The sequence below is a fragment of the Chaetodon auriga genome, chromosome 9, assembly GCF_051107435.1.
Source record: "Chaetodon auriga isolate fChaAug3 chromosome 9, fChaAug3.hap1, whole genome shotgun sequence".
Taxonomy (NCBI): domain Eukaryota; kingdom Metazoa; phylum Chordata; class Actinopteri; order Chaetodontiformes; family Chaetodontidae; genus Chaetodon; species Chaetodon auriga.
In genome coordinates this window covers 14,965,727-14,990,160 of record NC_135082.1, presented here as the reverse complement: position 1 = coordinate 14,990,160, position 24,434 = coordinate 14,965,727, and the positions used below count along the sequence as shown (strand labels likewise).

General features: G+C 43.1%; 1 protein-coding gene across 24 annotated transcripts in view; it reads right to left on the bottom strand.

The window, feature by feature from the left end:
- The window catches only part of LOC143325537 (protocadherin alpha-C2-like), a 190,493-nt gene that overhangs the window by 53,908 nt on the left and 112,151 nt on the right, over nucleotides 1-24,434 (bottom strand). The window contains exon 1 of one of the 24 annotated variants that reach the window (XM_076738666.1): nucleotides 21,589-23,979. The exons of 17 other annotated variants lie outside the window; for them this stretch is intronic. In XM_076738666.1, the coding sequence (XP_076594781.1) occupies nucleotides 21,589-23,979 (2,391 nt within the window). 6 more of the 24 variants (XM_076738678.1, XM_076738667.1, XM_076738672.1 and 3 more) reach the window with 6 other exon arrangements.

Here is a 24,434-nt window from a genome sequence, read left to right as displayed (position 1 = left end):
ACCGACAAACCCTGGCACGTGTAGTATGAGTTCACCATAACTACAAGCAGTCAAGCATGGGCCGAGGACTGAGGGAGTCAGATATATCAGCACCATGGAGAGCGCATTTCCTCACTGGGCAACATCAGACTGGCTATTTGCAATCTGTCAAACTTTTTGTGTCGTGAGTCAATGATAATTCATTACTGTCCATGACAAAAGGAACTGTACTTGCACCATCTTAATTTTCTAAAGTCGTCTATTAAAAACACAAAGGGATAATTACAAGACCTTTTTTTCCCCTTCTCCTTTTTTGCATTGCTGAAAGCAGCTAAAGCTACAGAAAACAAACTATGCACTGATTGATAGTAATCATTCTTTATGCTTCTTACCTTTTCTTTATTAGGTAAAGTCTGAGTTCTGGTAAACGTGTCTCCTCCGTTAATACTGATGAGCTCAGCATCTGCAGGTGGAAACGGTGTGGGGAAAACCACTACGTCACTCTTGAGCGTGTCTGAGCTGAAACACACGTCATACTGCTGAGTAGATTTGGAGTAGGACCAGCTCCCGTCAGGGTGGGTGGTGATCATTGGGGCACTGTACCTGCTGAAATTGCCGTCTGTCCTGTGGCATTTGACAGCTATTAAACTGATGAGACTGAGCAGAAAGATGACTGAGACCGACACAATGGCGATCAGCAGATACAGGTTTAAATCCGAGAAGCTGTCCTCCTTTACGGGCACATGTCTGAACTGAGTCTGGATGTCAGCTGTGCTTTCAACCACCACCACGTCAACAGACACAGTAGCTGACAGGGAGGGTTCTCCGTTATCAGACACCAACACCACCAAGGGGTGAGTTTTCAGGTCATTGTCACTCATTCTCCTCTTAGTCCGGATTTCTCCGGTGCTGGTTCCGATCCGGAAGAGGTTGTTTCCTTTGGGCTCAGACAGGTGATAAGAGAGCAGCGCATTGTATCCAGAGTCTGCGTCTACAGCCCTGATCTTTGCCACAAAGTATCCCGCTTCAGCGGAATAGGGGATGCTCTCACTGTTAACGGAGCCGTGCTCAGAATATGGCGCGAGAATCGTGGGATTATTGTCATTTTCATCCAAGATTAAAACATTTACAGTCACGTTGCTGCTGAGCGGAGGAACACCAGAGTCTGTGGCCTGAACTTTGAACTGAAAGGCCTTTAATTCCTCATAGTTGAAAGACTGCAGGCTGATTATATCTCCAGTCTCTGAGTTGATGTTCACCATTGTAGACACAGACACTGAGTTGCTGTGTAATAATGAGTATCTCACCTGACCATTCGAGTCAATGTCAGCATCCGATGCAGATACTGTTTCGATAATTTCCCCAATTTTACTGTTTTCTTTCACGTAAACATTAACCACAGGTTCTGAGAAACGAGGCGAGTTATCATTTACATCAGAAACGTGAATTGTAATGACAGTAGTGTTGGAGAGGGGAGGAGTTCCCTCATCAGTAGCTGAGATTGTAACGTTGTAGCTGGAGCTAATTTCTCTGTCTAGAGCCCCGCCAACAACTAAAGAATAATAATTCCTATAGTTTGTCTCTAATTTAAAGGGAACCTGATTTAATATTTTGCATTTCACTTCACCATTTCTACCACCATCACTGTCTAGAACGGATACAAGCGCAATAGCAGTCCCTGCATCAGCATCCTCCCTCACAGTACTGAACAGTGACGTCACAGTGATCTCAGGAGCATTGTCATTTACATCAATGACTTCTACCAACACTTTACAGTGAGCAGACATCGGGGGCTGAGCTTTATCATTTGCTTCTGCGCGTATCTCGAATGCAGAGAATTCTTCATAATCAAGATTAGCTTTGACCGTTATCGCACCCGTTATGGGATCAATATGAAAAATCTCTAGTATGCGATCCTGCCCTTTACTTCTTAAGGAATACACTATCTCACCGTTTGTCCCCTCGTCTGCGTCGGTTGCATTTAATGTAATCACTGTTGTCCCAATTGGTGTATTTTCATGAATGCGAGTTTTGTACAAGGGACTACTAAACACGGGAGGGTTATCGTTTATGTCTAAAACGTGAATGATGACCTGTGACGTGCCAGATCTCGGTGGAGTCCCTCCATCTATAGCAGTGACAGTGAGGTGTATCACAGGCTGTTTCTCCCTATCCAGCGTTTTCTGTAAAACTAACTCGGCAGACACGCTTTCTCCTTCTTTGACTGTCACGAGAGAAAAATAGTCATTTGGTGTTAATTTAAACGCATTAACCGTATTCTTACCGACATCTGCATCGATGGCCTCTGACAAAGCGAATTTCATCCCAGGCAGCGTGTTTTCTGCTATGTCTACAATTTGAGATTTCTCTGTGAATAACGGGTCGTTGTCGTTGACATCTAGTATATTTATTTCGAAGCGGTAGAGCTTCAGTGGGTTATTTATCACGGCTTCTACACTGACTGTGCATTTTGGTGACTTCGCGCAGAGCTCCTCTCTGTCTATTCGCTCATTAACATAGAGAGCACCAGTCTTTACATTTACCTCGAAATATTTGCGTTTTGATCCAGTAACAATCTGAAACATACGGGATTCCAGATCTTGAAGGTTGAGGTTTAAATCCTTAGCGATAATTCCTACTGAAGTGCCCGGATCCACTTCCTCGTACACGGAATAGGAGAGCTGCCCAGACTCCGCTTCCCAGCAGCACTCCAGTAGCACAAGCAGCAAATAGGAAACAATAGACGTCCTCATTGGTACGGACATAATTCCATACGGCGACTTAAACACACATCCAATGCAAGGAAACCTCACAGGTATGAAAACATACAACTTTAGACTGCGTCAAATAGGTATTGTACACGAGGATAAAACAGAGCTTCCATCTGTCTTTTCGTTCTCTCTCTGAGACAAAGCCTGGAGAAGCCAAATCGTCATCTACCACTGGGAGGAGCGTGAACTACAACACAGAAACTCTCCGTGTTGCGGTCTATACTGTCACCACGTGGAGATCTACTACAACTGCTTTCATGTGATTTATGTAGAGATGCAGGTGGTATGTTTCCAAGCGAGGCTAAATGTGTTCACGGTTTCTCATCGGTCTGTAGATACATAAATGAAATGCTAAAAAAAAGAAGAATAAAATAATGGAAGTTCATAACTTGATTGTGTTCGCTATTACCGGACAATGAGTTAAAACTGCAAAAATCGATGAAAGCACTCTACAGTCAAGCAAACCATTGGATCCAGCACATAACTATTCACAGGAACGTTTTTCAAAGCCAATGTTTTCGGAATCAAAAAAAAAGAAAAAAAAAGTGCAGAATGCCACACACGTCTAAAACTTTTCCACACTTTTCCACACTCTGGCATAAAAATCTGACAAGGAATGAGAAGGGGAAGTAATCAGTTCTACGAGAAAAAAGTCGAGATGAAATCAGGTGCATTTTTTTCTTACCTTTTCTTTATTAGGTAAAGTCTGAGTTCTGGTAAAAGTGTCTCCTCCATTAATACTGATTAGCTCCGCGTCTGCAGGCGGAAACGGTGCGGGGAAAACCACTACGTCACTCTTGAGCGTGTCTGAGCTGAAACACACGTCATACTGCTGAGTAGATTTGGAGTAAGACCAGCTCCCGTCAGGGTGGGTGGTGATCATTGGGGCGCTGTACCTGCTGAAATCGCCGTCTGTCCTGTGGCATTTGACAGCTATTAAACTGATGAGGCTGAGCAGAAAGATGACTGAGACCGACACAATGGCGATCAGCAGATACAGGTTTAAATCCGAGAAGCTGTCCTCCTTCACGGGCACATGTCTGAACTGAGTCTGGATGTCAGCTGTGCTTTCAACCACCACCACGTCAATAGACACAGTAGCTGACAGGGAGGGTTCTCCGTTATCAGACACCAACACCACCAAGGGGTGAGTTTTCAGGTCATTGTCACTCATTCTCCTCTTAGTCCGGATTTCTCCGGTGCTGGTTCCGATCCGGAAGAGGTTGTTTCCTTTGGGCTCAGACAGGTGATAAGAGAGCAGGGCATTGTATCCAGAGTCTGCGTCTACAGCCCTGATCTTTGCCACAAAGTATCCCGCTTCAGCAGAATAGGGGATGCTCTCACTGTTAACGGAGCCGTGCTCAGAATATGGCGCGAGAATCGTGGGACTGTTGTCATTTTCATCCAGGATTAAAACGTTGACAGTCACGTTGCTGCTGAGCGGAGGAACACCAGAGTCTGTGGCCTGAACTTTGAACTGAAACGTCTTTAATTCCTCATAGTTGAAAGACTGCAGGTTGATTATATCTCCAGTCTCTGAGTTGATGTTTATCATTGAAGCTACCTGTGTGGTCTTTGAAGATCTGTCGATTATGTGGTACGTCGCTTTTGCGTTTTCATTCAAATCTGAGTCTAACGTCGTCAGTGTATGAATAGTAGTTCCAATCGGGCTATTCTCTTTCACATAAATATTAATCACGGGTTCCAGGAATCGAGGAGGATTGTCATTAACATCAGCAATTTGAACAGTAATGACGCTTGTACTCGACAGAGAGGGAGTTCCTTCATCTGCAGCTGTAATTGATACGTTATACTGGGACACGCTCTCTCTGTCAAGAGGCCCATCTACTAACAATGAGTAGTAGTTTTTATAGTTAGATTTTATTTTAAGTGGCACGGAACCCGTAATTTTACAGTTTGTCAGACCATTTTTGCCTCCGTCTTTATCAGTGATAGTCACCATAGCAACAGCTGTGCCTACTTCAGCGTCCTCCCTCACTGGACTCATGAGTGATGACACCGAGATTTCTGGAGCGTTGTCGTTCACATCAATAACTTCGACTAAAACCTTACTATGCGCAATGCGAGGGGGAGTGCCTTTATCACGCGCTTGAACACGAATCTCGTATGCTTGATTTTCCTCATAATCAATATTGCTTTTCACGGTAATCTCTCCAGTGTTACCATTCAGGGCAAATTTGTCATCAGGGTTTACGCGTCCCCGTTCTGTAAAAGAGTATACAAGTTCACCGTTCACACCGTCGTCTAAATCAGTGGCTGTCAGTGTCAATAACGTTGCGCCAACATTCACATTCTCAACAACTTGGACCTTGTAAAGAGACTTACTGAAGGAGGGTGAATTGTCATTTACATCTAATACATTAACTTTAATCTGTAAAGTCCCCGTTTTGGGAGGTTTTCCTCCATCTATTGCTGTCAGTGTGAGGTCAATAGCAGCCTGCTTTTCTCGATCTAATGCTTTCTGCAGCACTAACTCTGCAGACACGCTCTGATCACCGGTGCTCTGTATATCCAAAGAGAAATGATCGTTCGGGTTTAATTTGTAAGTCCTTACTGAATTCATACCGACATCTGCGTCGTGAGCTATCGGCAGTGGATGCCTTTCTCCAACATATGAAGATTCATACATATCAATTGTGGTGATTTCTTCCAGAAAAGACGGAGCATTGTCATTAACGTCTGTAATAACAACCTCAATTCGATGGAGGCTGCGTGGGTTACTCAGGATGGCTTCTATATTCAAAGAGCACTTTACCGTATTGGGACAAAGCTCCTCCCGATCTATTCTCTCGCTAACGAAAAGTACTCCAGATTCATGATTTACGTCAAAGTACCGTTTTTTATACCCGGAGGTAATCTGGAGACCCGTGGAATGGAGTTGCTGCACGCTGAGATTTAAATCCTTAGCGAGATTCCCCACCGCTGTCCCTTTGTCCACCTCCTCTGAAACGGAGTAGGATATCTGAGCCACGGACCAACCGCACAGACAAAGCAGAGTGAAAAGCAGACCGACAATATTATCCCATTGTTCCCGAGCAGCCATTGCTGTTTAGGCAAAAGCGACGAAGCTTGGTCCCTGCCTTTTGGTCTGTCCACGCCGAAAAGAAAAAAGAGGTGAATTTATATATCCATTCTCGCTTAGGGTCCTCTCTCTTTACGTCTTCACTCGTCTGTTCGCTATTTTCACAAAGCTCGACTCGATGATGACGTTTTCTTGTTTGTCATAAACAGAGGAGGAGTTTGAAAACGATGAACGCAATATTTTTGTGTGGTCTCTAGCGACATCTTGTGACACTTTTTGAGCCAGAGAGAAGGCCGAAAATGGAGGAGGATATGTTTATTATAAGGTACAATAAACACTGTTAATCAGGAAAAACCTGTACTGAATAAATTATTACAATTAGTAGGTTGATTGTGGAAGGCCTGGGCTGAACTGTTCATAGAGCGCTCTATCTGTGAAATATGCAGTTTAATGAATTTGTTTCTTTATTCATTAATACAATATCTATATATGTAGTTATTTAACGTGGTCTCCGTCTGTATCCAGTCACTGAACACGAAAACACGGAATATAACCCACAATAACCTGTAACCAGCAACCTGCAATATTTGTGCTTCACAATACAAGCACCACGGACAGCACTCGAGTCTCTATACAGCCCAGAGGAAAAGGAAGAGGATTTCAGAACCACGGTCAGCGCCTAATGCAGCTTGAATGCATTTAGCGGCTTTTCTCAACTGACAGCAGAGTACTGTTTCGAAGATACCGTAAAACTCGTACTGAAATTGTTCTTAAATCAAAGAAACCATCGTTTACAGACTTAACACTCATAACATCACCGACCAGTGCCATCATACTATTCAGAATCAAGTTTTACGTGGCAGAGACGCGACAAATAAACGTCTGAGTTACCACCTTTTACAAATTAGCATTTCTGCATCTTATAAAAAATAGCCACATTATGTTCACTCAAAGACAGAAAAGATTCACTCCTTTGAAGTAATAAAATTAGCCAAGGCTTACCTTTTCTTTATTTGGTAAAGTCTGAGTTCTGGTAAAAGTGTCTCCTCCATTAATACTGATCAGTTCAGCATCTGCAGGTGGAAACGGTGCGGGGAAAACCACTACGTCACTCTTGAGCGTGTCTGAGCTGAAACACACGTCATACTGCTGAGTAGATTTGGAGTAAGACCAGCTCCCGTCAGGGTGGGTGGTGATCATTGGGGCGCTGTACCTGCTGAAATTGCCGTCTGTCCTGTGGCATTTGACAGCTATTAAACTGATGAGGCTGAGCAGAAAGATGACTGAGACCGACACAATGGCGATCAGCAGATACAGGTTTAAATCCGAGAAGCTGTCCTCCTTTACGGGCACATGTCTGAACTGAGTCTGGATGTCAGCTGTGCTTTCTACCACCACCACGTCAATAGACACAGTAGCTGACAGGGAGGGTTCTCCGTTATCAGACACCAACACCACCAAGGGGTGAGTTTTCAGGTCATTGTCACTCATTCTCCTCTTAGTCCGGATTTCTCCGGTGCTGGTTCCGATCCGGAAGAGGTTGTTTCCTTTTGGCTCAGACAGGTGATAAGAGAGCAGCGCATTGTATCCAGAGTCTGCGTCTACAGCCCTGATCTTTGCCACAAAGTATCCCGCTTCAGCAGAATAGGGGATGCTCTCACTGTTAACGGAGCCGTGCTCAGAATATGGAGCGAGAATCGTGGGACTGTTGTCATTTTCATCCAGAATTAAAACGTTGACAGTCACGTTGCTGCTGAGCGGAGGAACACCAGAGTCTGTGGCCTGAACTTTGAACTGAAAAATCTTTAACTCCTCGTAGTTAAAAGACTGCAGGCTGATTATTTCTCCAGTCTCTGAGTTGATGTTCACCATTGTGGGAAGGGGCAGAGATTTACTATTATTGTCTAAAAATGAGTAGCTCACCTGACCGTTGTTGCTGACGTCAGCATCAATTGCAGTCACTGTTTTAATAACTGTGCCCACTTTGCTGTTTTCTTTCACATAAACGTTTATTGAAGGTTCTGGAAAATACGGCGCATTGTCATTAACATCAGAAACGTAGACAGTAATAACACTGGTGTTCGAAAGAGGCGGACTCCCTTCATCTGAAGCTGAAATTGTTACATTGTACTGAGGAGTTACCTCTCTGTCTAGATGTCCGTCAACCACTAAAGAGTAATAGTTTTTATAATTTGTCTCCAGTTTGAACGGAACCGTATTTAAGATCTCACACCTCACCTCACCATTTTGACCACTGTCTCTGTCTAGAACGGACACCAGTGCAACAGCAGTACCGACAGCAGCGTCCTCATTCACTGTATTGAGCAGTGACGTCACAGTGATTTCAGGAGCGTTGTCGTTTACATCAATTACTTCCACCAGCACTTTACTATGAGCAGCCATCGGAGGCTGGCCTTTATCCCGAGCCTCTGCTCGAATCTCAAAAGCTTTTCTTTCCTCGTAGTCGATTTTGCCTTTAACTGAAATGATCCCCGTGTCAGGATCAATTCTGAAAATATCCAGAATATGATCTTGGTCCTTATTACGAAGAGAGTATACTATTTCACCGTTTGTGCCTTCATCAGCGTCGGTCGCATTTAAGGTGAAGACTGCCGTACCAGTCGGGATATTTTCAAATGTTTGGACTTTGTAAAGAGTGCTGCTGAACATCGGTGCGTTATCGTTATTATCTAGTACATTTATTACAATTTCTGATGTGCCTGAATTTGGTGGCGTTCCCCCGTCGACCGCAGTTAACATGAGCCGCATATGTGGCTTTTTCTCACGGTCCAGGGCTTTTTGCAGCACTAACTCTGGAGACACACTCTCCCCCCTTTTGTGTGTCGCCAGAGTGAAGTGTTCGTTTGGACTGAGCTTATACGCACTAACGCCATTTTTACCCACATCAGCATCGCTTGCCTCCGACAACGCGAATCTAAATCCAGGCAAGGTGTTCTCTGCTATGTCCAGTATTTGTGATTTAGTGCTAAAAGACGGAGAATGGTCGTTCACATCTCTAATTTCAACCTCCACTCGGTAAAGCTTTAACGGGTTGTTTATCACCGCCTCTACACTAACGGTGCATTTAAGTTCCTCTGCACAAAGCTCCTCTCGGTCTATCCTCTCATTCACATACAGAAAGCCAGTCTTTAGGTTTACCTCGAAGTATTTCCTCTTCGATCCTGTAACGACCTGAAACAAACGGGACTCCAAATCCTGCACATTGAGGTTTAAATCCTTGGCGATATTTCCGACATGAGTTCCGGGGTTTACCTCCTCTGAGACGGAGTAGGAGAGCTGCCCAGACGCCGCTTCCCAGTAACAGTCGAACAGCACCAGCACCAGACAAGAAACAATAGACCTCCTGCTCGCCGGTAAATGCATCATTCCGCCGGAAAAGAACAAATACATCCACAACGCGGTTTCAACCGTGGAAGTACGAGCTGCCACAAAATTTTAGCCAACACTATTTCGAGCGTCTTATTCTTGTAGACGATGAATCCATTGTGCCCTCCCTTCTCTCCCCGTGTCTCTTTGTGATAAAACCACACTCATTCTGTTTTTACTCTGGGAGGAGCCTCAACATTTCTGTGTTACGGTCTATAGCGTCACTGCGTGGTAACTTTCATTAACTGCACACAACTGTGAAATACCCTCCTCATCGAGAAACACTGACAACCTCTTCATGATAAACAGCACTATACGTTATTGTAAGGATTTGGATACATTAAAAACACAAGATGGATTTCAAAATGAGTGGATAACCTCAGACTTTTTACAGCACCAGGGATTGCGGAGTCAAAGTCAAAGTGGTAAAAATCTGTTGTGACATTCCTTTATTCAGTTTTGCAAATGACCATTAATGATACTTGATATTTAGCATCAACATTAAGGCTGCGCGTCTGGCAGCAGTGAAACACTGTCTCTTTAAACCTGTTATGGAGCATTTTGTGTTTTTAGGACCAGACAGAGATCTGGCTGTATGTGGTATGGTTTGCATTTTAGTCAAAATATTCAAGTTTACAGTAGACCATAGCAGGTCCTTCATTCCAACAGCCATCAGACTGTTTAACTCCAGCATCGTTTAAGGTAGCACTGTGTTGATGTTTCCCATTTCAACATCAGAAACCTTTTTTTTGTTAGTTTGTTTTTTGCACGACTGTTATTTATACTAATATATGCTCACATCTTGTGCTTTTTTTTTTCTTTTACTGTTGGATATATTTTTTTTCTGTGCAATAGTACAAACACTGTATTTATTTTCCATATTGGCAACAATGTTTTAGAATCTGTACATAATGTACATATACATAGACTCTTACATAGATTCTTTTTTATGCAGTGGTATTTGTCGAGTGCAATTCAACATATGGCATTGATAGATTATTCCTAAGAATGGCAAGTCTTTTTAGAATCTGTACATAATGTAGACATGCCTACTTAATCCTTTACTTTTTTTTTTTTTTTTAATCCTGTATCCTTTTTATCTTTGATCCATCTATGCCACTGTTTTTGCCTATCTTTTAATACTTGCTTAATTTCACTGGTATGGAATCAATAAAGTTTTATCCTATCTTACCTTACCTAAAGTTCTACATGGAATTGAAGTATTTCCCTATTTCTGTGCATTGGATAGTCTATTAAAATGAATTGATGGTCACTCTGCAACAGATAGAATATTAAAAGATAGCCACATGTGGACACAGTCATGTTTCCATCACTTTTGGGGACATAACCTAAGTCTTCACCCTAAAATGTAATGATTTACATGATGGGGATCTGCAGTGTGACTGTATGTATACATGGCCCCACACAAACACACACCTCAAAGGGAGGGTAGTCAAAGGGTGAAATTTTTACAGCACACTTGCACTGAATAAAAAAAAACAACAACAAAAAAAACGCTATTGTAAAGATCCAGATATGACCGAGATTGAACCAAAATCATAATACCATGATCTCATACCATTGTCCTTTCTTTTCACACTCTGTTATCAGGATACAGATATACATATGTATTTCTCTTGCAAATATAACATTGCAAACTTGAACAAACAGCATATTTTTTATATACCATGAAGAACGCCAGCAGAAAACGTTTTGGAACTTGTGTTCAGCACCACGGACAGTAACATAAAAATTTCAGTGTGGAGTTTGCAGTCAAACTGGGGAGACAGCAACAACACGTGCAGAGAATGCCCACAAAGAACATGCAACAACAACCTCAATGAGTTTTGATTTCACTCAAAATATAAAAGAAGCTTGTTGTAGCTGAAGTAGCAAAAAGCCCTTAATGAAATAAGCACGTACAAGTTCACTGTCAACGACGAACATACGTGAAAGGCAATCATGAGACGTACTTAATGCCGATGTTCTTACCTTTTCTTTATTTGGTAAAGTCTGAGTTCGGGTAAAAGTGTCTCCTCCATTAATACTGATCAGTTCAGCATCTGCAGGTGGAAACGGTGCAGGGAAAACCACTACATCACTCTTGAGCGTGTCTGAGCTGAAACACACGTCATACTGCTGAGTAGATTTGGAGTAAGACCAGCTCCCGTCAGGGTGGGTGGTGATCATTGGGGCGCTGTACCTGCTGAAATTGCCGTCTGTCCTGTGGCATTTGGCAGCTATTAAACTGATGAGGCTGAGCAGAAAGATGACTGAGACCGACACAATGGCGATCAGCAGATACAGGTTTAAATCCGAGAAGCTGTCCTCCTTCACGGGCACATGTCTGAACTGAGTCTGGATGTCAGCTGTGCTTTCAACCACCACCACGTCAACAGACACAGTAGCTGACAGGGAGGGTTCTCCGTTATCAGACACCAACACCACCAAGGGGTGAGTTTTCAGGTCATTGTCACTCATTCTCCTCTTAGTCCGGATTTCTCCGGTGCTGGTTCCGATCCGGAAGAGGTTGTTTCCTTTTGGCTCAGACAGGTGATAAGAGAGCAGCGCATTGTATCCAGAGTCTGCGTCTACAGCCCTGATCTTTGCCACAAAGTATCCCGCTTCAGCAGAATAGGGGATGCTCTCACTGTTAACGGAGCCATGCTCAGAATATGGCGCGAGAATCGTGGGACTGTTGTCATTTTCATCCAGGATCAAAACATTGACAGTCACGTTGCTGCTGAGCGGAGGAACACCAGAGTCTGTGGCCTGAACTTTGAAGTGAAACGTCTTTAACTCCTCATAGTTGAAAGACTGCAGGCTGATTATATCTCCAGTCTCTGAGTTGATGTTCACCATTGTGGACAGCGGGACTGAGTTGGTGTTACTTTCTAAAAAATGGTAGCTCACCTGACCATTTTCATTCATGTCAGCATCTAGTGCAGATACTCTTTGGAGAACTGCTCCCACTGGGCTGTTCTCCTTTACATAAATGTTAATGTCTGGTGATGAGAAGTGAGGCGCGTTATCATTGACATCAGAAACGTGAACAGTAATAATACTGGTGCTGGAAAGAGGGGGGTTGCCTCCATCACTTGCTTTTATGGTGACATTATAGTGAGAGATGCTCTCTCGGTCTAGGGGCCCGTCAACCACTAACGAGTAATAGTTTTTATAGTTTGTTTCCAGTTTAAATGGGGTTTTATTATCTATCGTACATTGCACTTCACCATTCTTGCCCCCGTCTTTGTCGACGACAGAGACAAGTGCAATAGCAGTACCGATTTTAGCGTCCTCCTTCACTGTGTTCAGTAGTGACGTCACAGTGATCTCAGGAGCATTGTCGTTCAGATCCAACACTTCGACCAGCACTTTACAGTGAGCAGACATCGGAGGCTGGCCTTTGTCACTGGCCTGTGCACGAATCTCAAACACGGGATGTTCTTCAAAATCCATATTTCCTTCAACTGTCACTGTCCCTGTGTTTGGGTCGATTTTAAAAATCTCCAGTATATGGTCCTGCTCCTTTGTGCTCAGCGTATATATGATCTCTTTGTTTGTTCCTTCGTCTGCGTCTGTAGCATTTAAAGTCACAAGAGTGGTACCAATAGGCACATTTTCAAATACGCGAGTTTTGTACAAAGACTTTGCAAACATTGGCGTGTTATCGTTAACGTCTAAAACATTAATTACAATATCTGATGTTCCAGACTTTGGCGGACTTCCTTCGTCTAACGCTGTTAAAGTAAGCGTGATCAGAGGCTCCTTTTCTCTGTCTAAAGCTTTCTGTAACACCAACTCAGTGGAAATACTCTCTCCCGCTTTGCTTATTGCTAATGAGAAATGTTCATTCGAGCTGAGCTTGTATGTGTTTATGCCATTCTTTCCTACGTCTGCATCGTAGGCTTGTAGAAGGGGAAATCTTATCCCGGGTAACGTGCTTTCTGCAATGTCAATACTTTGTGACTTGGCAATGAAATAGGGAAAATTATCGTTGACATCAAGAATCTGAATTTCTATTCTGTACAGCTTTAAAGGCTCGTTTATGACTGCCTCGACATTAGCAGTGCATCTTGCTGCTTTCGCGCAGAGCTCCTCTCTGTCTATTCTGTCACTAACATAGAGGATGCCAGTCTTCGTATTTACCTCGAAATACTTTTTCTTTGATCCAGCAACAATCCTGAACATACGGGACTCCAGATCCTGTACGTTTAAGTGTAAATCCTTAGCGATATTTCCAACAAATGTCCCCGAGTTCACCTCCTCTAAGACGGAGTAAGAGAGCTGCCCAGACGCTGCATCCCAGCAGTAATCCAGTATCAGAAGCAGAAAATATATCCAGACAGACCACTTTCTACTCGTTGAAGACATAATTCCTTTCGTCGTAAACACACCATATGTTCAAATCTGACAGTTTGTATAAAACAATCCAGACGAAAACAGCATTATTAATAATCTATTTTCATTCCTTTCAGTCGGACTAGAAAGGCGGCTGTCGCACTGTACCCTCTCCTCTTGTATGTCTTTGTTACATAGCTCTGTGAACCGACTCTGGGAGGGGCGTTAAATACGAACAGAGAAGTCTTCATGTTACGGTCTACACTGTCGCCCAGTGGTGATTTCAAATACCTACATTTACAGGCCCTACCAAGCGGATTGATTGATATTTCTCCCTGCCCTTATACAAAGTGAATGGAAACTGTCTTTAAAGCGAATGAAAACAGGAAAACTAATGGTAAAGTTTCTTACAGGGTCATTTACTGGTCTTTATTGCAGGACCGCGGAGCGCAACGCACGCCTTTCTATTAGTCAGAGGTTGAAGAAAAACAGCTTAAGGGAATGAATATTCAATAAAATTGCATTTTGTAGGCTGAGAGGTGGAAAGAAAATGGCAGAGAAGAACATTTTTTTTTTTCCAGGCTAACAATTGTTGATGGTTTCAAAACACTTACTTTTGAAGACCAATCACCAATATTTGTAGAGGTAAGGCGTTGAAAAATAAAGGTCATTATTCATTGTCAAAATGGGTCGTGGAATATTGAAGCAGCTAAAATGTTTGTACACTAAATATTATGTCCCATACATGCGTAAATAAGAACCCGATAGACGTTTCCAGTATTGATCGAAACTCTCAGAGTTGTTGGCTGACAAGAGCGATGCATTTAAAAGGATCAAAGCAGTGCACATAACACAACTTAGATATTCAGTTCCCATGTGAGCGTGGCTATTTTTTTATTTATTTCTTATTTTTTCCCAAGGTATTAGCGTCTCTGTATCTTACAACAATGCGCGCAATATGTCGACTCAGAGATACGAAACATTAACTCCAAGAAATTATCAAAATTAGACATGTCTTACCTTTTCTTTACTGGGTAAAGTCTGAGTTCTGGTAAAAGTGTCTCCTCCATTAATACTGATGAGTTCAGCATCTACAGGCGGAAACGGTGCGGGGAAAACCACTACGTCACTCTTGAGCGTGTCTGAGCTGAAACACACGTCATACTGCTGAGTAGATTTGGAGTAAGACCAGCTCCCGTCAGGGTGGGTGGTGATCATTGGGGCGCTGTATCTGCTGAAATTGCCGTCTGTCCTGTGGCATCTGACAGCTATTAAACTGATGAGACTGAGCAGAAAGATGACTGAGACCGACACAATGGCGATCAGCAGATACAGGTTTAAATCCGAGAAGCTGTCCTCCTTTACGGGCACATGTCTGAACTGAGTCTGGATGTCAGCTGTGCTTTCAACCACCACCACGTCAATAGACACAGTAGCTGACAGGGAGGGTTCTCCGTTATCAGACACCAACACCACCAAGGGGTGAGTTTTCAGGTCATTGTCACTCATTCTCCTCTTAGTCCGGATTTCTCCGGTGCTGGTTCCGATCCGGAAGAGGTTGTTTCCTTTGGGCTCGGACAGGTGGTAAGAGAGCAGCGCATTGTATCCAGAGTCTGCGTCTACAGCCCTGATCTTTGCCACAAAGTATCCCGCTTCTGCAGAATAGGGGATGCTCTCACTGTTAACGGAGCCGTGCTCAGAATATGGAGCGAGAATCGTGGGACTGTTGTCATTTTCATCCAGAATTAAAACGTTGACAGTCACGTTGCTGCTGAGCGGAGGAACACCAGAGTCTGTGGCCTGAACTTTGAAGTGAAACGTCTTTAACTCCTCATAGTTGAAAGACTGCAGGCTGATTATGTCTCCAGTCTCTGAGTTGATATTTATCATTGTCGAGAGTGGCAGTGAGTTGCTGTTGTTGTGTAGAAATGAATAGCTCACTTGACCATTTTGGTTGATGTCTGCATCAACTGCTGTCACTGTTTTTATAACTGCCCCCACTGGACTGTTTTCCTTCACATAGACATTGATTATGTTTTCTGTGAACAGAGGTTTGTTATCATTCACATCTGATACTTGTACATTAATAACGCTCGTGCTGGATAGTGAGGGGCTGCCCTCATCAGCAGCAGTGATGCTGATATTGTATTGAGATGCGGTTTCTCTGTCAAGAGGACCGTCCACCACCAACGAATAGTAATTCTTGTAGTTTGACTCTAATTTAAAAGGAACAGTGTTTGAAATTTTGCAGTTCACCATCCCATTTTCCCCTCCGTCTTTATCAAATACTGAAACAAGTGCAATGGCGGTGCCAATGGACGCATCCTCTTTGACGGTGTTTAACAGTGATGTCACTGAAATTTCAGGAGCATTATCATTGACGTCTAAAACTTCAATCAATAATTTGGCATGTGAGGTGAGAGGAGGAGAAGCTCTGTCACTGGCTTGTACTCGAATCTCAAAAGCATTATTTTCTTCAAAGTCGATATTCTTTTTATTTGTTACAGTCCCTGTTTTTTCATCTATAGCAAACAGATCAGTTTGTTTCCCTCTGCCTACTTCACTGAATGAATATAACACTTGTCCATTGTGACCTACATCCAGATCCGTAGCATTTAATGTAATTATCGATGTTCCTATCTTAACATTTTCATACACACTGGCTTTGTACAGACTTTGACTGAACACAGGAGCATTATCATTACTGTCCAACACATTCACTATTACAGTCATTGTGCCTGATTTAGCAAGTGTTCCTCCATCGATGGCAGTCAATATGAGTCGAATCACAGGCTGTTTTTCTCGGTCTAAAACTTTCTGCAGCAGTAATTCGACAGTCACACTCTCTCCTTTATGTGTATCGAGAGAGAAGTATTCATTTTGGCTGAGCTTGTAGGTATTGACAGTATTTTTACCGACGTCGGCATCGTGAGCAGGGTGCAGAGGAAATTTCGCCCCTGCTGCTGTGTTCTCGCTAATGTTCATTAACTGTGACGGTCTTAGAAATGATGGGGAATTATCATTTACATCTAAGATCATAATTTCAATTCGGTACAGTTTTAACGGGTTGTTAATTACTGCTTCTATACTGAGTGAACATTTGGGCTCGTCGCCGCAGAGTTCCTCTCGATCTATTCTCTCGTTAACGTACAGGACACCAGTCTTTAGGTTTACCTCGAAATATTTCCTCTTTGATCCAGCAACGATCTGAAACATGCGGGACTCCAAATCCTGGACATTAATGTTCAGATCTTTGGCGATATTTCCGACAACAGTCCCAAGATTCACCTCCTCTGAGACGGAGTAAGAGAGCTGCCCAGACACCGCTTCCCAGCAACAATCCAGCAGCACGACCAAGAGATATATCCACACAGAGCTCGTTCTCCCCGGAAAATGCATAATTCCACGCATCGACAGAAATCATACAGACCGATTATTTCAATAACGTCACAAAAATAAAGCATTTAAGCTTTTTAGGCTAATGCACTCAACCACCTTAAATGGCCACATGAAACCCCTCCGTTTCATTTCACCCTCTCCGTCTCTTTGTTTCAATTTTCTGAGAAACATCATCACCCTCTGAATCTGGGAGGAGCCCCGAAACTCCAGAGAGGAAGCTCAAATGTGATGGTCAACAATGTCCTCATGTGGACACTTGTAAGAACTACATTCACCATCAAACACAAAACAATATTACAACGACCCTCACATGAATGTCCCCTAACAAAAGACATCATGTTAATCTTCTAAATAAATAAATAAATAAAAATATAGCACACTTTATCACGATAGAGAAAGAAGACATGGACAGTGGTGACAGACACTTTCCTGAGGACTGATGAAATCTGAGAGCGAGCATAAATTTCCGAGATGAAAGTGTTGTAAGAGTCTGTGTGTGTGTGTGTGTGTGTGTGTGTGTGTGTGTGTGTGTGTGTGTGTGTGTGTGTGTGTGTGCGTGTGTGTGTGTGTGTGTGTGTGTGTGTGTGTGTGTGTGTGTGTGTTATTAGTCACATTTGTCTTTCCCTTTGCCTCCTGGAAGAGTACATGATACAAACGCAAAATTGCTTTCAGCACCATGGACAGCGATATTCCCTTCGAAAATGCCAAATATGCAGCAAAAATTCGCTACATTTAAAATCCGGAAACACAAAGCAGTTTATTCCAACAATCTTACGTATGCTCTAACGTCAGGTAAATTTAACTGTTAGCTTTACCGTCGCCTTTGACGGAAAAGGCCCTTTGAAAATGCCTTGAATCGAAACTGCCATTATTTCTCACGCCTTTCCGACGCCGTGTGATAATATGCCACCGTAAGAGAAGTTTTAAGCCTGTCTTCATAAAAATCTCTTTCTAGGTAAATACCCAGCTCTTTTTAACCTGTGTGCAAAATGACGGCAAAATTTGAACCACGTAGATACTTTGACGATGATTGATAGATCTTTGATATACTGCCGCGTTAAACATTGCGTAAGCTATGTGTAACTGTAATCGCACATCCGGAGTTTTCGAAAAGGACCGTCTTTTCACCTTCATCTCCAGGATTATATGGTAGACAAATTCAGGGACCTGCGTTCAGCACATGAAAATACCGAATGAGAAGACCGTAATGAATGAGACGACAAAACCATGGACACTGCAGTTTACCTACTTCACGTATACTTGATATAGTTTCTATTTGAACTCAAACTGTATTTCAAATGTAATGTTCTTGTCAGCGAGCATAACACGAATAAAGCTGCAGCATTCCGCCTCCAACTGTCAGCATTGAAACAGTGACGTAGTGAGTATTTAATACAAACATGTTCTTACCTTTTCTTTATTTGGTAAAGTCTGAGTTCTGGTAAAAGTGTCTCCTCCGTTAATACTGATCAGTTCAGCATCTGCAGGCGGAAACGGTGCGGGGAAAACCACTACGTCACTCTTGAGCGTGTCTGAGCTGAAACACACGTCATACTGCTGAGTAGATTTGGAGTAAGACCAGCTCCCGTCAGGGTGGGTGGTGATCATTGGGGCGCTGTACCTGCTGAAATTGCCGTCTGTCCTGTGGCATTTGACAGCTATTAAACTGATGAGGCTGAGCAGAAAGATGACTGAGACCGACACAATGGCGATCAGCAGATACAGGTTTAGATCTGAGAAGCTGTCCTCCTTTACGGGCACATGTCTGAACTGAGTCTGGATGTCAGCTGTGCTTTCTACCACCACCACGTCAATAGACACAGTAGCTGACAGGGAGGGTTCTCCGTTATCAGACACCAACACCACCAAGGGGTGAGTTTTCAGGTCATTGTCACTCATTCTCCTCTTAGTCCGGATTTCTCCGGTGCTGGTTCCGATCCGGAAGAGGTTGTTTCCTTTGGGCTCAGACAGGTGATAAGAGAGCAGCGCATTGTATCCAGAGTCTGCGTCTACAGCCCTGATCTTTGCCACAAAGTATCCCGCTTCAGCAGAATAGGGGATGCTCTCACTGTTAACGGAGCCGTGCTCAGTATATGGAGCGAGGATCGTGGGACTGTTGTCATTTTCATCCAGGATTAAAACGTTGACAGTGACGTTGCTGCTGAGCGGAGGAACACCAGAGTCTGTGGCCTGAACTTTGAATTGAAACGTCTTTAACTCCTCATAGTTGAAAGACTGCAGGCTGATTATATCTCCAGTCTCTGAGTTGATGTTTATCATTGTGGACAACGGCAATGAGTCACTGTTACTTTCGACAATTGAATAGCTCACTTGGGCATTTTGATCGATGTCTGCATCATCTGCAGATATCCTTTTTATAACTGCTCCAACTGGACTATTTTCCTTTAAGTATACATTGACTAAAGTGTCTGAAAAATGAGGAGCGTTGTCATTCACATCGGATATATAAACAGTAAGCTCGCTGGTGCTCGTGAGAGCAGGGCTTCCATCATCCGTTGCTGTGATGGTGACATTATAATGTGAAGCACTCTCTCTGTCGAGCTGTCCGTCGACTACTAAAGAATAATAGTTTTTATAATTGGTTTCCAATTTAAAGGGACTGTCATTTTTAATATCACAGTGAACTACTCCATTTTTACCTCCATCTCTGTCCAGGACTGACACGAGTGCAACAGCAGTACCTATTTTTGCATCCTCTTTCACTTTGTTAATTAATGATGTTACAGATATTTCAGGGATGTTGTCATTTAAATCCACCACCTCTATGAGGACTTTACACTGTGCTGCCATTGGAGGAGAACCTTTGTCACTCGCTTGCACGCGGATTTCAAAAGCTGTGTGTTGTTCAAAGTCAATATTTCCTTTAACTGTTATCAAACCGGTCTTCTCATCAATGTGGAATATTTCCAAAATATGATCTTGATCTTTGCTGCCCAGTGAATATATAACTTCTCCGTTTAGTCCTTCATCACTGTCTGTTGCCGTTACTGTTATTATTGATGTACCTTGTGGTATATTTTCAGAAATACTTGTTTTATACAGTGATTTGGTGAAGACTGGGACATTATCATTATTGTCCAAGACGTTGATTATTATCTGTGATGTTCCGGATTTTGGAGGTGTCCCTCCGTCCACAGCAGTCAATGTAAGCTTAATTACAGGTTGTTTTTCTCGGTCCAAATGTTTCTGAAGTACCAGCTCAGCCGACACACTCTCTCCTTTGTTCACTGATAGTGAAAAATAGTCATTTTGATTTAGCTTGTACGTACTGATACCATTTTTTCCAACATCGGCATCATAGGCAGGCAGCACAAGAAATGTCGTCCCAGGCAGCGTGCTCTCGGCTATTTCAATGCTTTGAGAATTGGTACTGAAAGACGGATGATTATCATTAACATCTAGAATATTTATGTCTAAATGATAAAGCTTCAATGGAGAATTTATCACAGCTTCTACGCTCACGGTGCATTTCGGTGCCTTCGCACAGAGCTCCTCTCTGTCTATTCTATCGCTGACAAAGAGAACACCAGTCTTCAAATTTACCTCGAAATATTTTCTCTTTGATCCGGTAACAATCTGAAACATACGTGACTCCAGATCATCGACACTGAGGGTTAGATCCTTGGCTATATTTCCTACAGACGTCCCCGGATTCACCTCCTCTGATATGGAGTAGGAGAGCTGCCCGGACACCGCTTCCCAGAAACAACCCAGCAGCAAAAATAACACGTATGCCACCACGGAACTCCTGTGAACGGAATACATAATCCAACCCGTCGTGAAGCCAGCATAGACACAAGTCTATTGGAGATCGAGTATTGACGAAAATTGTATTCCCCTTTCTTCGATTTTGTCCACAGTGCAGATAATTCCCCAGCCTCCTCTCTGTTCTTCTGCGTCTCTTTGTGTCAAAGCCCAACAAGACATCATCACGCTCTTAATCTGGGAGGGGCATCAGGAGTTCAATAAAATCTTCTCTGTGTTATGGTCTACAGTGCCCTCCTATGGCTTTGTGAAATAATTACATTACAAACTGAGGGAAAACTGTGTAAAATTACACAGACTATCTGTCTTTCATGCTCAGCACAAGATGGCCAAAGTTAAAAAGAACTCAAAGCCAATATGTAGCGTTTGAAACGAGGGTCAGCACATCTGTTTGTGATTGGCATGTTTTGCCTTAAGTGGATTAGAATCCGGGCGAACAATCATTTCAAATATACCCCGAGGGATATGTCGTGAAAACATAAAATCTGTATGAACTTAGCCTTTATTTGTACCATTTGTTTGTGAAAATATGTAAAACAAAAGAAAACATTACAAGACAATCTACTTATGGAGTCAGACTGGTTCAACTCTAGTCCACCATGTCCAGCCACTATCATACTTGCTCTGAAAAGACTGACTGACAAGTTACAGACGATGACAGGTGCCAAACGTCACCATTTTAAAAGGATTCAGTAGGAGAAAATGGACAAGATCAGTTTCCACAACAATGTGTTTTACATGTGTAAAACACACAGCGAAATGGTGATTAAAACAGGAAGAAAACGACCAAACGACGAAATACACAAATAGCATACAAGGCCAGCGTTTACCAGCACTGTATGTTCTTTAAATTTGTAGGCCATGGTAAGTTGGTGGTCTTACCTTTTCTTTATTAGGTAAAGTCTGAGTTCTGGTAAAAGTGTCTCCTCCGTTAATACTGATCAGCTCAGCATCTGCAGGCGGAAACGGTGCGGGGAAAACCACTACGTCACTCTTGAGCGTGTCTGAGCTGAAACACACGTCATACTGCTGAGTAGATTTGGAGTAAGACCAGCTCCCGTCAGGGTGGGTGGTGATCATTGGGGCGCTGTACCTGCTGAAATCGCCGTCTGTCCTGTGGCATTTGACAGCTATTAAACTGATGAGGCTGAGCAGAAAGATGACTGAGACCGACACAATGGCGATCAGCAGATACAGGTTTAAATCCGAGAAGCTGTCCTCCTTTATGGGCACATGTCTGAACTGAGTCTGGATGTCAGCTGTGCTTTCTACCACCACCACGTCAATAGACACAGTAGCTGACAGGGAGGGTTCTCCGTTATCAGACACCAACACCACCAAGGGGTGAGTTTTCAGGTCATTGTCACTCATTCTCCTCTTAGTCCGGATTTCTCCGGTGCTGGTTCCGATCCGGAAGAGGTTGTTTCCTTTGGGCTCAGACAGGTGATAAGAGAGCAGGGCATTGTATCCAGAGTCTGCGTCTACAGCCCTGATCTTTGCCACAAAGTATCCCGCTTCAGCAGAATAGGGGATGCTCTCACTGTTAACGGAGCCGTGCTCAGAATATGGAGCGAGAATCGTGGGACTGTTGTCATTTTCATCCAGGATTAAAACGTTGACAGTCACGTTGCTGCTGAGCGGAGGAACACCAGAGTCTGTGGCCTGAACTTTGAAGTGAAACGTCTTTAACTCCTCATAGTTGAAAGACTGCAGGCTGATTATATCTCCAGTCTCTGAGTTGATGTTTATCATTGTCGAGAGTGGCAGTGAGTTGCTGTTGTTGTGTAGAAATGAATAGCTCACCTGACCATTTTGGTCGATGTCGGCATCAACTGCTGTCACTGTTTTTATAACTGCCCCCACTGGACTGTTTTCCTTCACATAGACATTGATTATGTTTTCCGTGAACAGAGGTTTGTTATCATTCACATCTGATACTTGTACATTAATAACGCTCGTGCTGGATAGTGAGGGGCTGCCCTCATCAGCAGCAGTGATGCTGATATTGTATTGAGATGTAGTTTCTCTGTCAAGAGGACCGTCCACCACCAACGAATAGTAATTCTTATAGTTTGACTCCAATTTAAAAGGAACAGTATTTGAAATTTTGCAGTTCACCATCCCATTTTTCCCTCCGTCTTTATCAAAGACTGAAACAAGGGCAATGGCGGTGCCAATGGACGCATCCTCTTTGACGGTGTTTAACAGTGATGTCACTGAAATTTCTGGAGCATTATCATTGACGTCTAAAACTTCAATCAATAATTTGGCATGTGATGTCATCGGTGAGGAAGCTCCATCACTCGCTTGTACTCGAATCTCAAAAGCATTATTTTCTTCAAAGTCGATATTCTTTTTATTTGTTACGGTCCCTGTTTTTTCATCTATAGCAAACAGATCAGTTTGTTTCCCTCTGCCTACTTTACTGAATGAATATAACACTTGTCCATTGTGACCTGCATCCAAATCCGTAGCATTTAATGATATTATCGATGTTCCTATCTTAACATTCTCATACACGCTGGCTTTGTACAGACTTTGACTGAACACAGGAGCATTATCGTTGATGTCCAGTACATTGACTATAATGACCATAGTGCCTGATTTAGCAGGTGTTCCTCCATCAATGGCAGTCAGTGTGAGACGAATCACAGACTGTTTTTCTCTGTCTAAAACTTTCTGAAGCAGTAATTCTGGTGAGACAGTCTCTCCTTTTTGCACAGCTAGAGAAAAGTACTCGTTTTGGCTGAGCTTGTAGGTATTGACAGTATTTTTACCGACGTCAGCATCGTCAGCGGGATGCAGGGGAAATTTCGCCCCGACTCCTGTACTCTCAGAAATGTCGATTACCTGCGACGTGCTGAGAAATGACGGGGCATTATCATTTACATCCAAGATCACAATTTCAATCCGATACAGTTTTAATGGATTATTAATAACTGCCTCTACGATGAGGGAACATTTGGGCTCGTCGCCGCAGAGTTCCTCTCGATCTATTCTCTCGTTAACGTACAGGACACCAGTCTTTAGGTTTACCTCGAAATATTTCCTCTTTGATCCAGCAACGATCTGAAACATGCGGGACTCCAAATCCTGGACATTAATGTTCAGATCTTTGGCGATATTTCCGACAACAGTCCCCAGATTCACCTCCTCTGAGACGGAGTAAGAGAGCTGCTCAGACACCGCTTCCCAGCAACAATCCAGCAGCACGACCAAGAGATATATCCACACAGAGCTCGATCTGCCCGGAAAATGCATAATTCCACACATCCAGAAATCACGCAGACAATTCGTTCTATAATATTGCTCAAATCAAGCAATTAAACAAAATAAAGCTCCACCATGTGAGTTTTTCCACATATTTTCAGTCCAAGACGAAAATGATAGTCGCACCGTTCTCTTTCGTTCTCCAGGTCTCTTTGTTTCAGTCGCTTGAGAAGCATCATCTTCACTCGAATCTGGGAGGAGCCCCGAGCCACCAATGACGACATTCATATGTCATGGTCTACAATGTCCTCATGTGGACAATTAGAAGAACTACACTCAACGTCAACACATTGGAATATTCGCAAGGGCCTTATATTTTTGATTTCTCCTTGAGCAATTCCATATCTCAAGGAAGAGTCAGCATAACTGTCTGTCATCACAGCGATCCTTTCAATCACGTTTTTACACCACGTTTTGCTCTTAGTAGTATGACCTGTTTTAGACACCGAGGCAAAGCT